Consider the following 15,191-nt stretch of genomic DNA (forward strand, 5'->3'; position numbering starts at 1 on the left):
GGCTGTCCGATCGCGGAGCTTCCCTGTGATTGGTTATTGTGGGACCCTCCTAAGACGGCGGCTTCTCACTGGTCAGCCTGTGGCAATTTGAATTTGGTGGCGGCGGTCGCACGTCAGGTTAGCCCTGGAGCTTCTCCCTCTCAGCTGAAGCAGCCAGGTTTTTCTCAGCCCCTGTTTCGGGACCCACAGGTGGGTGCCTCGCAAATCTTTTATGCCCAGGCCCCGAAGGGGAGGGGTCCCCCTCCAAAGCCCCTGGGGTGCCCTCCGCCCTCTCCCTCACCCTTGCGGCCCCTTGTCCCGCCGCATCTCCGCCGCTGACGCCTTGTGGCTCGGCCCCCTCTCCCCGCAGCCTCCATCGAAGCGCCATGGCTCCGGCTAGGAAGGGCGGCAGTCGGGTGGCCAAGAACAACTCGGTACGGAGCCGAAAGCTCGCCTCTTTTCTTAAGGACTTCGACCGTGAAGGTAAGGGGCGGAGCCTGGGGGGTCGCTAGCACCTGGGGCAGTCGCGGGGTGCTGGCGGATTGGGGCGCTGGCAGCACGGATTCCAGGCCGCATTCGCCCGCCGGGTGACCCGTGTCCCGTCCGCTCTGCCCTCTCGCAGTGCAAATACGATCCAAGCAGATTCAGTCAGACAGGCAGAACCTCCTCAAGGAGATGGATAACTTGTACAACATCGAGATCCTGCGGCTCCCCAAGGCGCTGCGCGAGATGAACTGGCTCGACTACTTCGGTAAGAGCTGCTAGTCTTTCCCCAGGCCTGGGCCTGCAGCCCTTCTGTGGTTACCATGGCAGCCTTCATCTTCTTAGTGAGGTCTTCCAAGATCACTGTAGGAAACTGCAGCCCTACTCCTTCCCCCCACTCCCTGTCTCACCTCCCGGCTTTATTTTTCTCCTTAGCTCTTACCCTCATCTACCTCTGCAGGCAGGCAAACGTTTTCTCTAAAGGACCAGATAATAAATATTTTAGGCTTTGTAGGCTAGAGGGTTCTCTGTCGAAACTACTCAACTTTGCTGTTATAGTTCCAAAACTGCTGTAGTGAATGGGCATAGCTGTTTTACAATAAAAACTTACTTACGGACACACTGAAATGTGAATTTGACGTAGATTTCATGTGTCATGAAATACTCTTTTTTTGGGGGGGCGGGGGGTATATTTTATCCAACCATTTAAAAATGAATGGGTGAATAGCTTGGTTTGTCACCAGACCTCAGATGGAAGGATAATCCCAAGCAGCTCTTCCTGCAGCTTAGGGAAAATACCAATTTAAAAACGGGCATATCAAATTGTGAAGTGCCAGGACTCAAGGGTTTTCCTGGCCGGAGAAAAATCCCAGCCTGTTCCCCACCCCCTTGTTAAATGTCCAAGGAAATGCAAGAGGCTGTCCTTTTGCTGGGTTACCCTTACTTTTACTGTTTTCCTTATTGTTAATTACCCAGTATGTAGCCTCCTTCCTGGATAGAAATGCATGTTCTGCTCGCATAGTAGACGTTCAGTGATGCTTTTGACTTCCCCTGTTATTTATTAACCTATCTGTGCATTTCTGCAAATATTCATTGAGCATGTGTTAGGCACAATGCTAGGTGCTGAAGATGCATTGGGAAATAAAACAGGCGTTGTCCTTGCCTCCGGGAACTTACGAGTTAGTAGAGAAGGATCATTTTAAAAATTTGGACATGATTATATGTTTAAAATTATGAGTACTACAAAAGAGAATAGAGTAGCGGTCAATGAGCACATTTATACAGTGCTTTCTATGGCAGACAGGCACTGTACCAAGTGTTTTCCATATATTAACTAATTTCATCCTCATCACAATCATGTTAATTGTTAATATTATGCCTGTTTTATAGACAACAAGATTAAAGCACAGAGATTGTTTACTTTGCCCAAAGTCTCACAAGCTAGTTAGTGACAGAGTCTACTTGAACCTAGGCATTCTGGTTCCAAAGCCTGAGTTCTTAACTATTATAGGGGATACTACCAGTTTTTCCAGCCAGAGGACCTAGCCTAAGTTTTTATTCTACATCTAAATCTGCAAAGACCTCTTCATTCAATACACATTGACTCCATGCCTACTGTGTGGCATATTTTTGCCAGAAGCTATGGGTATTATCTCTGTCCTCAAAGAGTTCAGTTCAAGGCAGGGGTGGGCACTTCTACAGCTTTGAGTAGTTGTTGGATATGATGATAGTGAGCAACTAACAGCACATTGCAGCGATCTGCTGAGAGAGAAGAATAAGCAGAGTTTGGGTTTGAGCTGAGTTTTGAAGGATGAATTAGAAATTTGCTGGGTGCAGAGGATTATTTCGGGCAGAGGAAATAAGTACCAGGGCACTGAGTCACGAGAGACAGTGGCACATTTGGGAAATAACAGGCACTTTGGTGTGGTGGAACCTAGAATAAGCCATGAGGGGAACAGTCAAGCTTGGAGAAAGATTAAACTAGGTTGTAAAGGCTCCTGAGTGTTGGATCAAGGGCTTAATCTGGTCCAGTGTAAGAATAGTAAGTGGTCATATTAGGGAAGATGGTTTATTATTTAAATTATTAAAATCTGATGGTAACTAAACAAAATGTTCTTTTCAAAGCCCTTGGAGGAAACAAGCGGGCGCTGGAGGAAGCAGCAACAGTAAGTGACTTCTCCTATTTTTGAACTGTTGGTTAGTTTTAAGTTTAGTCTGTCCACAAAATTCAACCAGTGGGTGCTGACTGTGGAAGAGGTTCCAGAGGGGACATTATCTGTGTCAACAAAAAAATTATAGTTGTCAAATGCTGAGTACATGAAGCCCAGATAATTTCAAGGTTTATAAAGAGAGGTAGTTCCTTTTTTGGCAGGTTCCTTGCAGCTCTTTGCCCGGACCTTTGCAGGGGAAGTAGAAAGCCTAAAGTCCAAGTTCCTTTAAGCCCCTGCATCATTACACGGTGACCTGGCCTGCTAAATGAGGCAGGATAAAGAGTTTAGATCTTTACTGTCTGTTACAGTGGCCACCAGCTATGTGTAGCTCTTCAAATTAATTAAAATTAATAAAATATTCAGTTCCTCAGACATACTAGTCACATTTCAAATGATCAGTAGCCACTTTCCATTCCATCATCCGTTTCAGACAGCACTCATCTATCTAGCACAGCACTGTTTCTTGCTAAGTCCTGACAGCTTCAGAATCCTTGTCTGAGTACTCCAAGTAGTCTCTGCCAACCCAGAGATGAAACCCGTGTCTTTCCTAGTCTGTAAGGACTATTCTGATATTTACACATGCCCTGCAAGAAAAGGCCTGTGAATCATGCCTGCTTTTGCCTATTCCCATACATGTAGTTACCACTGGGAACAAATTTAATTAGAATGGCGACCGGAAGCCTTTTTGAAGGCCCCAGGGGCATAGTAGAAAAACTTTTGGCCCTCTAGACTTTAAAAAATAAAAAAAATTTTTTTAAGGTAACTATGTGAGGTGCTGAATGTGTTAATTAACTTGATTGTGGTAATCATTTCACAATGTATGCATCACAAATCCTCATGTTGTACACTTTTAATATGTTAGAATTTTATTTGTCAATTATACCTCAATAAAGCTGGAGGGAAAAAATGAGAAGGCTGACATAGCATCAAGTGTGGTAGAGAATATGGGTCATTAGGAACTTGTTTGCTCCTGGCATGTAAACAAGTACAATCACTTTGGAAAACAATTTTGCATAATATTAAGGCTGAACACTTGTGTACCCTACAACCCTGTAATGCCCCATCCCTAAGTATATAGCCAAGAGAAAACTTGGACAGGTGTGCATCAGACACATGTAGAAGACAGTTGAAAGTAACAGTGTTTGTAATAGCAAAATACTATTGACAGGAGATTGGACAAATCCATCGTGATATTATATAGCAGTGAAAACAAATTAACTACAACCACAAATAGTGATCGAAAACAGAAGCAAACAAAATATTGTTTAAGCACATACACATTTGTGGAGAAACACACACACACACACTTTCTTTCAAGCAAATGGAATGATGATAGTGGTAATCTCTAAGGAATGACAGAATTAGGAGACTGGTCACCTTTTGGGGAGAGGCAAGGAAATAGAACAGGGAAAAATACATAGCTAGAAGCAAGTAATTGGCAATGTTTTAGGCCTTCGGTTGTATGGTGGGTTTATGGAAGTTCAATATTTTGTATTATAACTAACATAACAATCTTTTGTGTGTATCAAAGAATGTTTTGGGATTTTTTGTTTTTAATATTTATTTATTATTTAGTAGCGTGGGGTCTTAGTTGCGGCAGGCAGGCTCCTTAGTTGCAGCTCGTGGGCTCCTTAGTTGCAGGAGATGGGCTCCTTAGTTGTGGCATGCGAACTCTTAGTTGTGGCACGCACGTGGAATCTAGTTCCCTGACCAGGGATCGAACCCGGGCCCCCTGCATTGGGAGCACAGAGTCCTATCCACTGCGCCACCAGGGAAGTCCCAAGAATATGGTTTTTAATTAATGTTTTTAATCTTAAAATATTGTTCCTCATATTTGATGGAATATACCTGTTGTTTTCTGGCTGTGTTCATCACAGGCTGACCTGGATATCACAGAAATAAACAAACTAACAGCAGAAGCTGTTCAGACACCCCTGAAATCTGCCAAAAGTGAGTACTTTTCAAAACCCCTTGTTGAACTGAGAGAATGAAAACCTAGTGTGGTTGGTTGGCTGCTTGGGGAGGCCTCATTGGAGGAACCTCTTCCCTCTAATGCCTGGTCCTCAGTCTTGCAAATCCAAAAATTTGATTTTGGCCTCTGCATTCAGTTAATGATATGCAGGACTGATAACTAACCGAACTCTTTAGACCAATGTGTGAGCTAAAGTGAAAGTGAAAGAAGAAAAACAAAAGCTGTGCTGGAAACCAGTGTTGCCTGCTTGCTTCCCTGAGTTAGAGAGGTGAGCAAGGTTTGGAGAGGTGCTACAAGACACGGTAGTGCCAGCCAAGACACTCCCTGATGTGATCAGAAGGGTTCAAAGAGAATTGTGAAAGGACCAACTGTCTCAGCGTGTCATTCCATGTTACTCAATTCACTGACCCATCCGTGGAAAGTTCTCTCACATACACGTCCAACACTCTGAGAAACACTTATCTTAAAGGGTAAATTTGGGGGAAGCTGGGTTGTAATTAGTGAGCATAGACTCAGGCCAGGGTGAGTTCTGTTATGGACATGATGTCACTGTCATTAAGCTCCAGTAGCTCAATGCATCCAACTCCAGTGAGGATGGACCTGACCCAAGACCTGGAGTTTGGGGCTGCCCCACCAAGCAGGCACCTTCTCCACTGGGCCAGGCCAGAAACACCGCCCAATTCTTGTTCCAGCTTGCCTTCCATCAGAGTTGTCTTGTAGCATGAAGACAGCATGATGGGATTTTCACTTTCCTAGTGTCATATTCCAGGGCTGCCCCCCCGAGGTGGTGACATAATTGGACTTGGGTGTTCCTAGAATTAGTTCCTTAGCTGCAAATCTGCAATCTGTTAGGTCGCTTTGGGTTATTTCTACATTTAGGTAATGTCCAATTTCTCTTCTGAATTCCACTTTTTTTTTTTTCTCATTTGGTGTTTGGGGTGTGGGGGGCTGGTCTTCCGATTTCACCACTGGGAACTGAACACACTGGGACCCATGTCAAACAACAGTAGAAATTGGTTTTGTGTCCTCTCGACCACTGGACTTCAGCTACATTGTAAGCTATTTTTTTTTTTTAAGGTAAATATACTTAGATTCTTATTTGTGTCAGGGAGAAAAAAAAGCTTAAAAGTCATTAAGTCTGATCTCTCCTCCCATAATTAAATTTCTCTGTGGAATCCCTGCTTGGGATTTTCTAGCCCATGGTTGTACGTATTTAGCAGTGAGACTACCTTCCATTGATAGACAGCTGTAATGGTAAGAACGTTTTCTCTAATTTTGAACCAGAGTTTCCTGTGGTTTCTACATATTGATACTGGTTCTGCTCTTTGAGGTCCCATAGAGCTGTCTTCCATATGACAACCCCTTAAATATTAAAAATTGGTATTACTTCCTCTGTTATCATCCATCTTAAACATCCCTCATATCCCTTTTCCTTCTAAGATGATAATTGTAATAATTTATTATTTATAAGTAGTATTTTATTATAATAAATAGTAATACTTATGATGTGTTCAGTACCATCCAAGGGACTTTACATTCATTCGTCCCACAAATATTTAATAAGCACTTATTACAGTAGGCACAATTCTAGGGTTTGGGACGAATAACAAAGACCGTGTTTTTTTGTTGAGCACACATTCCAGGTCTCATCATATCCCTGGCTCCTCCCTTTTACAGATGATCACCATGAAAGCCATGTGACCTAGTCAGAGGCAGGGCCAGGCCTCAAGCTCAAGGCTGTCTGACTCCAGGGTCTGCACTCTTATTCAGAATGCTGGGCTGCCATACAAAGCATTATATGGGGTCTGTTAACCACTCTGGAGACCCTCTTTTTTGTCTAAACCCTCTTTTTTTTTTTTAAGTCATCTTTATATTGGATCTATTTCTTGATTACAGCCTAAGATTGCATAAGTTTTATTTCCTATAAGAAATGTGAATGCATAAAAGTTTATTCCCATGAGAAATATCACTCTGTTAAAACTTTCTTATAGCACGAAAGGTAATGCAAGTGGATGACATGATAATGGAAGAAGAAGAGGAAGAAAATAAAAATAAGAATCTTCGAACTGCAAGAGTAAGTAGGCACTCAGATTCAGGGCTGGAGCCTGTCAGGAGAAAAAGGAAGTACTTAAAATACAGCATGCTCCCCCAGCACCCTTAGGCACAGCCTTTAAAATGAGTGAGATTTCACTAGCTGGAGAAGAAAGGGAAGGGAATTCCAGGAAGAGGTATGAAAGTGCCCCTTACGGAACAGGAAACAGTTTGATATGGCTGGGGTGTAAACTGTGAGGGTGATCTGGGGAGAGCAGGGGCCAGAAAATGAATGGCCTTGTGCGCCAAACTTGGAAGTTGCAGTTTCATGAGGTAGGTCTTGGTAAATGACATGACCAGATAGGTATTTCAGAATAGGATTCAGGATAAACGGGAGAGAGGAAAAACTAGAGACAAGGGAACCAGTCAGGAGGCTACTGTAATTCTTTTTAATTTTTTTTTTAATTGAAGTTTAGTTGAGTTACAATGTAGTGCCAATCTCTGCTGTACAGCAAAGTGACTTGGTTATACACATAGAGACATTCTTTTTTATATATTTTCCATTACAGTTTATTACAGGATATTAAGTATAGTTCCCTGTGCTATACAGTAGGACCTTGTTGTTTATCCATCCTATATGTAATAGTTTACATATACTAATCCCAAACTCCCAGTCCTTCCCTCCCCCATCCCCCTCCCTGTTGGCAACCACAAGTCTGATCTCTATGTTGTAAGTCTGTTTCTGTTTTGTAGATAGTTTCATTTGTGCCATATTTTAGATGACACATATAAGTGATATCATATGGTATTTGTCTTTCTCTTTCTGACTCTTACTTCACTTAGTATGATAATCTCTAGTTGCATCCATGTTGCTGCAAGTGGCATTATTTTGTTCTTTTTTATGGCTGAGTAGTATTCCATTGTATATATGTACGACATCTTCTTTATCCATTTCTCTGTCGACGGACATTTAGGTGGCTTCCATGTCTTGGCTATTGTGAATAGTGCTGCTATGAACGTAGAGGTGCATGTATCTTTTTGAATTACAGTTTTGTCCGGGTATATGCCCAGGAGTGGGATTGCTGGATCATATGGTAATTCTATTTTTAGTTTTCTGAGGAACCTCCACACTGTTTTCCATAGTGGCTGTACCAGCTTACATTCCCACCAATAGCGTAGGAGAGTGTTCCCTTTTCTCCATACTCTCTCCAGCATTTGCTATTTGTAGACTTTTTAATGATGGCCATTCTGACCGGTGTGAGGTGGTTTTGATTTGCATTTCTCTAATAATTAATGATGTTGAGTATCTTTTCATGTGCCTACTGGCCATCTGTATGTCGTCTTTAGAGAGATGTCTATTAAGGTCTTTTGCCCATTTTTCGATTGGGTTGTTTGTTTTTTTGTTGTTGAGTTGTATGAGCTGTTTGTATATTTTGGAGATTAAGCCCTTGTCTGTTGCATCGTTTGCAAATATATTCTCCCATTCCGTAGGTTTTTTCCTTTTTTTTATGGTTTCCTTTGCCGTGCACAAGCTTGTAAGTTTGATTAGGTCCCATTTGTTTATTTTTGTTTTTACTTCTGTTGCCTTGGGAGACTGACCTAAGAAAACATTGGTACAATTTATATTAGAGAATGTTTTGCCTATGCTCTCTTCTAGGACTCTTATGGTGCCATGTCTTATGTTTTAAGTCTTCAAGCCATTTTGAGTTTATTTTTGTGCATGGTGTGAGGGGTGTTCTGACTTCATGGATTTACATGCAGAGGCTGCTGTAATTCTTGAACTGAGGCACTGACCCTGTAAAAAGAGAAGGGATGGTTCTGAGATAGGTTTTATAATGGAGAGTAGGCAAGATTGGTGGAGGGAAGGAGGGACCAGAGACGACTAGGTGGTTTCTAGTTTAGGGAACTGCCATCCGGTGGAACGTGGGGCACAGGAGGAGGAGTAGTGCTGGCTTAGGACTAAGGGGAGCAGTTCCTGTGTCAGTTGTTTGGCCTGCTGCGTGTTTCGTACTTCTCCAGGACATCTAGCCCTGACAGAAATCTCAGCCCGGAGCTCAGGCAGAAGTAAGAGACTGAGAGACACCGACTCCCAGATCTTTAGGTGGTTGTCCCAGCAAGGGAGTCGATGAGGTTGTACAGGGAGAACGTGGAGGGGAGGCTGAGGATGGACCCTAGGAGGGAAGGTAGAAAGAGGAGCTCGTGAGGCAGCCTGCAGAGGGCCAGCCAGAGGAGTGGGGAGGTGGGTGGATCTTAGAAACGAGGGAGGATTGTCAGCAGGTAAAGAGTGATTCCTGTCAGGTACCTCCAAGGACTCAGCAAGGGTGAGGACTGCTGAGAGTTCCTTGGATTGGGCACCTGGGTGCCCTTAGTGACCGTCACAGCAGCACTTTGTGAGGGGGTGGGAGTGGGGTGGGGAGACCAACCAGGCTGCACTCAGTCCAGAAGACACTTACCTTCACTCTCGGTCCAAGGCCTCTATTTTGAAGACTCAGGCGGTATAGATTCTTAGTTGATCAATTATGTTCAGAATTATTTAAGTCACTGTGAATTCTGTGAGATAGACCTTCTGATGTTCGGTATTAGTTTTCTTTTCCAGAGCTGGTACCCCTCTCCCTTACCTTTCCCCTTTGCGGGGCTTTTTGTAACCTCAGTTTCATTTGACTGTGACTTCAGGTTAAAAGGTGTCCTCCATCCAAGAAGAGAACCCGGTCCATACAAGGAAAAGGCAAAAGTAAAAGGTAACAGGTTTTCCAGATTTAGATGTGTTTTTGGTTTTATTGGAGAGCCACATTCATTATGGCAGAAATAGGTGGTAAAAGGGCTTTTGTGACTTGTGTTCAAGTTGAGCTTCACATCATCGAATCCTCCAGTATCCAAGCTGGAGGGGCCTCTAGAAACCATCTGACCCAACACCTTCTCTGGTTCTTCTGCCCACGTTCTCTATCTTCCCCCACTTTTTTTTTTTGTTGTTGTTTTTTTTTAATTCAAACAAGGAGATTAAGACCCAGAAACAGAGTAAGCACTGCATATTTTGTTCAGTTGCCTGACAGTCCATGTGTAGAGCTACCCACAGTCGGTCACAAAGTGGCTGTCACCTACCTGTAGTTAGTTTCTTGAAAGATTCCTCCCGGTCCTAAGTAATGAGTCACCGTAGACTTGAACTGCTTATGCTAGGAGTTGGGGGGAGGGGCTGCCTCTTAACAGACTCAGGAAAGTAGTCACTGGGGCGTGTGTCTGTGAAGCGGTGGCTCCTCCCATTTCTCCCTGGGCAGTGGGAGCTGTCTGGCAGGAGGACAAGAGCTCCAGCTAGGGGGCCTGCAGGGTGCTGAGCGGCTGTCTCCTTCCCCTCATTCGTTAGCTTGATTGAGAAGTCAGATTCTGGAGGCAGGCTGCCTGGGTTCGGAGTTCTGGCTCTGCCCTAATTGGCTGTGTGATCTTGGGCAAGTTATTTAACTCAGTATGCCTGAGTTTCTGCATCCGGAAATGAGGATCGTGGTGCTTCTCAGAGGGTGGTTAGGAGGGCTGCACGAGCTAACGTGTGTAACGTGCCCAGGATAGTCTCTGACATGATCAGTGTTACCTGCCTCTGCGGCTGCCGTCCCTGGACCTGACAGTTGGCGCACCTAATGGTCATGTCTCACCTGTAGGTCAAGCCATTGTGCCACTGTTACCCCAGCTGTGGGCCGACTGGAGTTGTCTATGGTGAAACCAACTCCGGGCCTGACACCCAGGTTTGACTCAAGGTGAGTATTGACAGCAGCACTTGGATTTCTGTGGGAGCCCAACATGTGATGTTTGCCAGAAAAGAAGGGTGTTTAAGAAAATACTGGGAAGCCCTCACAGAGGAGGGTAACCGCCTGGGTTTCCTAATGTTTGCCTCTCCCCTGAGTGCAGGTTTGCGTGTTTTTGGTGACAAAATGATTCTTTATCTGTCCCTGATGACTAGGAGGCCTCTAGTGACTGTTTTGGTCTTTTCTGATTCTGATCAAGTTTATTTTAAATTGGTAGGTACTCTCCCATACTCTTGGTAGGAGTGAAAATGGACACCACCTTTTGGGAGACCAGTATAAACAAGGATGTTCTTACAGCATAAATTAATCCCTTCCATAGTGCTGGTCAACTAGATAGGACATGGTGTATAGCCATTAAAAAATAAGTGCATCTGCATGTGCTGATGGGGAAGAGCTTCATGATCACAAGCATCTCCAAAGCAGGTGGCAGAGCAGCGTGTCCTAGATGACCCCGTTTGATAGAAAGTTTCTGGAAGGACACATAAGGAACTGAGAGTGGTTATCTGGAGTGGGGAGAGTGAGGAAGACTTACCTTCTAATTCTCACTCTTCCTTAACTGCTTTTTTTTTTTTTTTTTTTTACATGAGTATATAGCAAAAGACATTTAGGGAAAAATAGATGACAACATTTTAAAGGTCTTGAGAAAGTCACTTTGGGAATTAATGTAATGATGTAATCTCTGAATCATCCAACTTTGACCCTGGAAAAGTCCTCCTGATGGAAGCGCTTAGCCACTCTTGGAAATAAATATATTAACCACAGTTTATTTCTGACTTTGTGGATGGATGGATGGATGGATGGTTGGATGGATGACTGGTATCCATATGGAGCTTTGGACCTAAAATTTACATGGATAAGAATTGACTTTCGCTAGATGTATGTTTGATAATTACAACCTCCTTCCTCCAGCTGTGTTTAGTCAATACTGTTTTTTAACCCTAAATTTAGAATGCGCCTTCTTAGAAATGTGTGATTTGAAAACTGCAGCTTGAGGCCAGATGGGGTTTGGAAGGACTCGTAGCGCCTGGTGTCATTCAGTCTGCTAAGCCATCTTTACAGAGCTTTTCCCACTTTATAGGGTCTTCAAGACCCCAGGCCTGCGTACTCCAGCAGCCAGAGAGCGGATTTACAACGTCTCTGTAAATGGCAGCCCTCTTGCTGACAGCAAAGAGATATTCCTCACTGTGCCAGTGGGAGGCGGAGAGGTAAGTGTTCCAGAGGGCGATCAGGCCATGGCATGCTGCTTACTCAGCATTTCTTTCTCTTGTCCATCACCCACTTCTCTCCCAAAACCCAAAGTCCCTTTGGTTGCATGGCTTCTGATATCCACACTTCTGTAGGACTCAGAACCATTTCCTCTCCCAGGTTAGAGCTCCAGACTGGGAAGATCCTTGCCCAGCTTTGGGTTTCATTTGTTCATCTGCTAACATTTGCCCATCTGTCTTGTAGCAGGTTCAAGATGTAGAAGACATTCCTGCCCTTGAGAAGTAGTTCAGTAGTCAAGCTAGGCTCCCAATTAACTATAACATGTGATGTGTGCAGTTAAGGGAGATACTAAAGGGCGTGCAGAGGAGGGCACTATCGGGGTGCGTGCGTGCTTAGTCCAGAAAGGGGAGCTCGAGCTGTGTCTTCCACTTTGTGTAGCTTCGAGGGGTCTGAAGCAGGCCGAGCAGAGCAAGTTGCTGACCTCGGCTCCTGGGACGGAGGGGATGGTTTATCTCAGATGAGGTCTGCAGGGCGTTTCTAAGCTAACGTGCACCCCTTATACACTCAGCTGATCCAGCTATTGGCCCAGTGATAAACACCGACGTCGCCGTCTCTTTAGGATTAACTCCCCTCCTGCCTGCCTTGCCATCCCCCTCCACAAGTGCAGGACATCAAGGGACCCCCGGAGCACACTGGGCTGCTGGGTGGAGGTTCCTGCCCTGAGGGACGTGCCACTTTGACCCTCTTCCCTCCACACAGAGCATGCGGTTATTGGCCAGTGACTTGCAGAGGATTGATATCGCACAGCTGGATCCAGAGGCCCTGGGAAGCATTAAGAAGCTCTCTGTAAGTCTCGGGTTCCTCTCCACACACAGGAGGCCTCCAGTAGCCTTCTGGGTTTAGCCGTACTTAGCATTGCCTTTTGGGTCTGGCCTGCTGCTGTACACTTACAACTGTGTGGCCTCTTTCCCCCAAGGGATTTTGACTGTTATCCTGCTTACCGAGCAGCAATTCTGTCCCTAAATTGATGCTGAGTTTTGGTCCAACCAGAGTGCCTGCCACAGAAGTTCCACAAGAGAATCAAATCCTGCCTCATGCAGGCAGCTGGTGCCTGTATGTTAGGGCACAGTTGAGCCCCCGGGAACTGAAGCTTCCTCACAACAGTTCAGGAACAGGGTGAGGAGCTTGCTACCAGCAATCCCAGAGGATCGAAGAAAGCTCTGAACAGGCAGGCCCTCTGAGTGGTGGGACCCCAGTGCCAGGAGTCGATGGGGCTCCGCTCCAGTGCAGCAGCTCCGTCAGCAACTCTGTCTTCGGGGCCTGTGCCCGCACCTCTCTTGCACCTCGTCCTTCCCCCACTCAGCGGGTAACCTGCTCCACGGGGCCCTTGGTTCTGCTCTCCCTTACCTTGAGTCTGTATGTGGCTCCGGGTGGCCACACTCCAGCTCTGGCGCTATTGCTCCACTGCCCAGCGCGCACGGCCCCGTTTCGGTCCTCATTGAAATTCTCAAGAGGAGGAATTGAACGAGCTCGGCTTTGGTCAGACGGGCCTCCCCGGTCCCGTCAGCTTTGATTCTGGCTGGTGGATGGGAACACCTAGTGCAAACGTGGCTGCTGTAGGTCCCCCCTTCTGGGGGGAGGTCTGTGACGGGTACGTCCCAGTAAGGGGACGGGGCGGAGCTGCTTTCCCGAACGTGTCGTACGGAACGGAGGCCGGTGCTGAGGTCAGGCACATACCCAGCCCCCGGATCTGGTGACGTCCATCGTCTAGCTGGACCTACTGCATTGCTGTTCCCAGATTATACCTTCGCTGTCTCATTTGAGATGGTATTTTGCTCCTTTGTTCAGATGAGAAATGGAGATTCAGAAAGGTTAGTTCGGTCTGCGGTGGCACAGAGGTGAGCATAGCTGCCTTCCAGAAAGGTTAGCTTGTTCATGTTACCGATAGAGCATGGAGGGCTGAGATTCACTCACGCCAGCCCGGCCCCGAAGCCAGTGCTACCTGAGTAGACTACGTGCTAAGTGGGCAAGCCTGCCCAGCTCCATCCTCTCTGAATGGCCTCTCTCCTCTTCCTTTCAGAGCCGTCTTGCTCAAATCTGCAGCAGCATACGGACTCACAAATGAGGCTGCTATTCCAAGAAGCCAGGTTTGACAGGATGGACCTTCAATGGGCACTTCTGGGACCCTGAAGACACCTCTTCCCTTTGGCTTATCGTCTGTCTGAGTGGGAAGTTCCAGAGCAGGGGGGAGCGTTCCTCTTGGAGTTTTCGGGAAACCTTGCTATTGGCACCTGCCAGCCCAGATGACGGACACTGCCTCTGTGTCCGTACAGTCCAAACCTGCCGCCATTCTCCCAGCTGAATTCTCCTTCCTGCTCTCAGAGCTGCCGCCTCCGCCTGCTGTAGCTCCGCGTCCTCTTCGCCCTGCCCTAACTCCAGCCGAGGCTGCATGGGGGAGCCTCGTGTTCTCGGCAAGACTGCCGACTCGCCCGCACCGGACAGCCTGCTCCAGCTGGCGTTTCCGCCCTGCGCGTGCTTGAGGCTGGGAGCTAGGCTCAGGGACGTGAGCTCCGTGAGAGGGCGGCTCCAGGAAGCTGGGAGGGACTGCGCAGGTGGGGCCAGGACCTGTCACAGCAGTGACCACCGGGGGAAACATCTCCCCTCCTGCGCCCACCCCCTCCCTCCTGGGGTGGGTACTGCCAGGGCTCTGCAATCGTTAACACCTGCCATGCCCAGCAGTTCTGTTCCAAGCTGGCTTGTAGGCTAGTACTTTGTATCATCCCTGTTTACCAAAGACCAAAACGTGGTTTGTGGGCGGTTTCTACGTCTTGCTCCTCTGCCTCTGGTCAGTCCAGTTAGTGGGAATCTGGATAAGGGAACTGTAGGGTTTAGGTTAATCTGGGGTTTTCGCATGACTGGCCGCAGAGGATCTCTAAGCTCTCCGTGGCCCTGTGGTCCCCACCAGGTCTGCAGACTTTGCAGAGAGCACCTCTGTCTTCCGAGGTTCATGGGGGAGTGGGCGTAGCTGGCCTGGTGGCCTCATTCCTCGCGTTTGGCCTCTGCCCTGGCGTGGGCTGTCACGTGGGCACTGAGATCCCTGCGCTCCAGCCAGCACCTCTGCCCCAAAGAATCACGAGATGTGGTCTGAGAACGTGGGAGCTGAGACCCCCAAGCCTGAGAGCACAGGGTTCTGTGTATGGCTCTTTGTTGTACTTTATATTATTTTCCTACATGACCATTCTAGTAATCCAGTCCTGTTCAAGACGTGCTCTTTTCAAGCTGTTTTGTTCTCCCTTTCCTGAGACTTTTGTACATACTGTTTTCCTGAGTCATGGTATCTGTAAGCTGATTTATTCTAATCAGAGCTACTGAAAGGTACCTGTTTTCAATAAATTGTGGATTTGTTTTTAATTGATATTCCGCCTGCCTGTCATCTCCAAGCTGTGCTACCTGGACCAGAGACAGTCTTGGAGCTGAAGCTATTGGAGTGGGGGTCTGCAAGCAGCTACTTTCCTGAGA

The 15,191-nt window shown here is 46.5% G+C and overlaps 1 protein-coding gene across 1 annotated transcript; it reads left to right on the forward strand.

The window, feature by feature from the left end:
• The first annotated feature begins 99 nt into the window (after window positions 1–99).
• CDCA8 (cell division cycle associated 8) lies at window positions 100–15,083 on the forward strand. The gene is made up of 11 exons (XM_068537879.1): window positions 100–189; window positions 350–462; window positions 602–730; window positions 2,587–2,627; window positions 4,550–4,622; window positions 6,636–6,718; window positions 9,349–9,413; window positions 10,323–10,418; window positions 11,545–11,671; window positions 12,432–12,518; window positions 13,753–15,083. Exons 2-11 carry the CDS (start codon window positions 366–368, stop codon window positions 13,795–13,797), a joined length of 843 nt encoding a protein of 280 aa, XP_068393980.1. The 5' UTR covers window positions 100–189; window positions 350–365; the 3' UTR covers window positions 13,798–15,083.
• The last annotated feature ends 108 nt before the right edge of the window (window positions 15,084–15,191 follow it).

Source organism: Eschrichtius robustus, chromosome 3 (assembly GCF_028021215.1).
Source record: "Eschrichtius robustus isolate mEscRob2 chromosome 3, mEscRob2.pri, whole genome shotgun sequence".
Taxonomy (NCBI): domain Eukaryota; kingdom Metazoa; phylum Chordata; class Mammalia; order Artiodactyla; family Eschrichtiidae; genus Eschrichtius; species Eschrichtius robustus.

What these genes read in the sequence shown, in the direction of transcription:
- CDCA8 (XM_068537879.1), top strand. Translation starts at nt 366, where the DNA reads ATGGCTCCGGCTAGGAAGGGCGGCAGTCGGGTGGCCAAGAACAACTCG. An exon ending in CGCTGGAGGAAGCAGCAACA is followed by an intron (nt 2,628 to 4,549) that starts GTAAGTGACTTC and finishes TGTTCATCACAG; the next exon opens with GCTGACCTGGATATCACAGA. An exon ending in GGAAAAGGCAAAAGTAAAAG is followed by an intron (nt 9,414 to 10,322) that starts GTAACAGGTTTT and finishes TCTCACCTGTAG; the next exon opens with GTCAAGCCATTGTGCCACTG.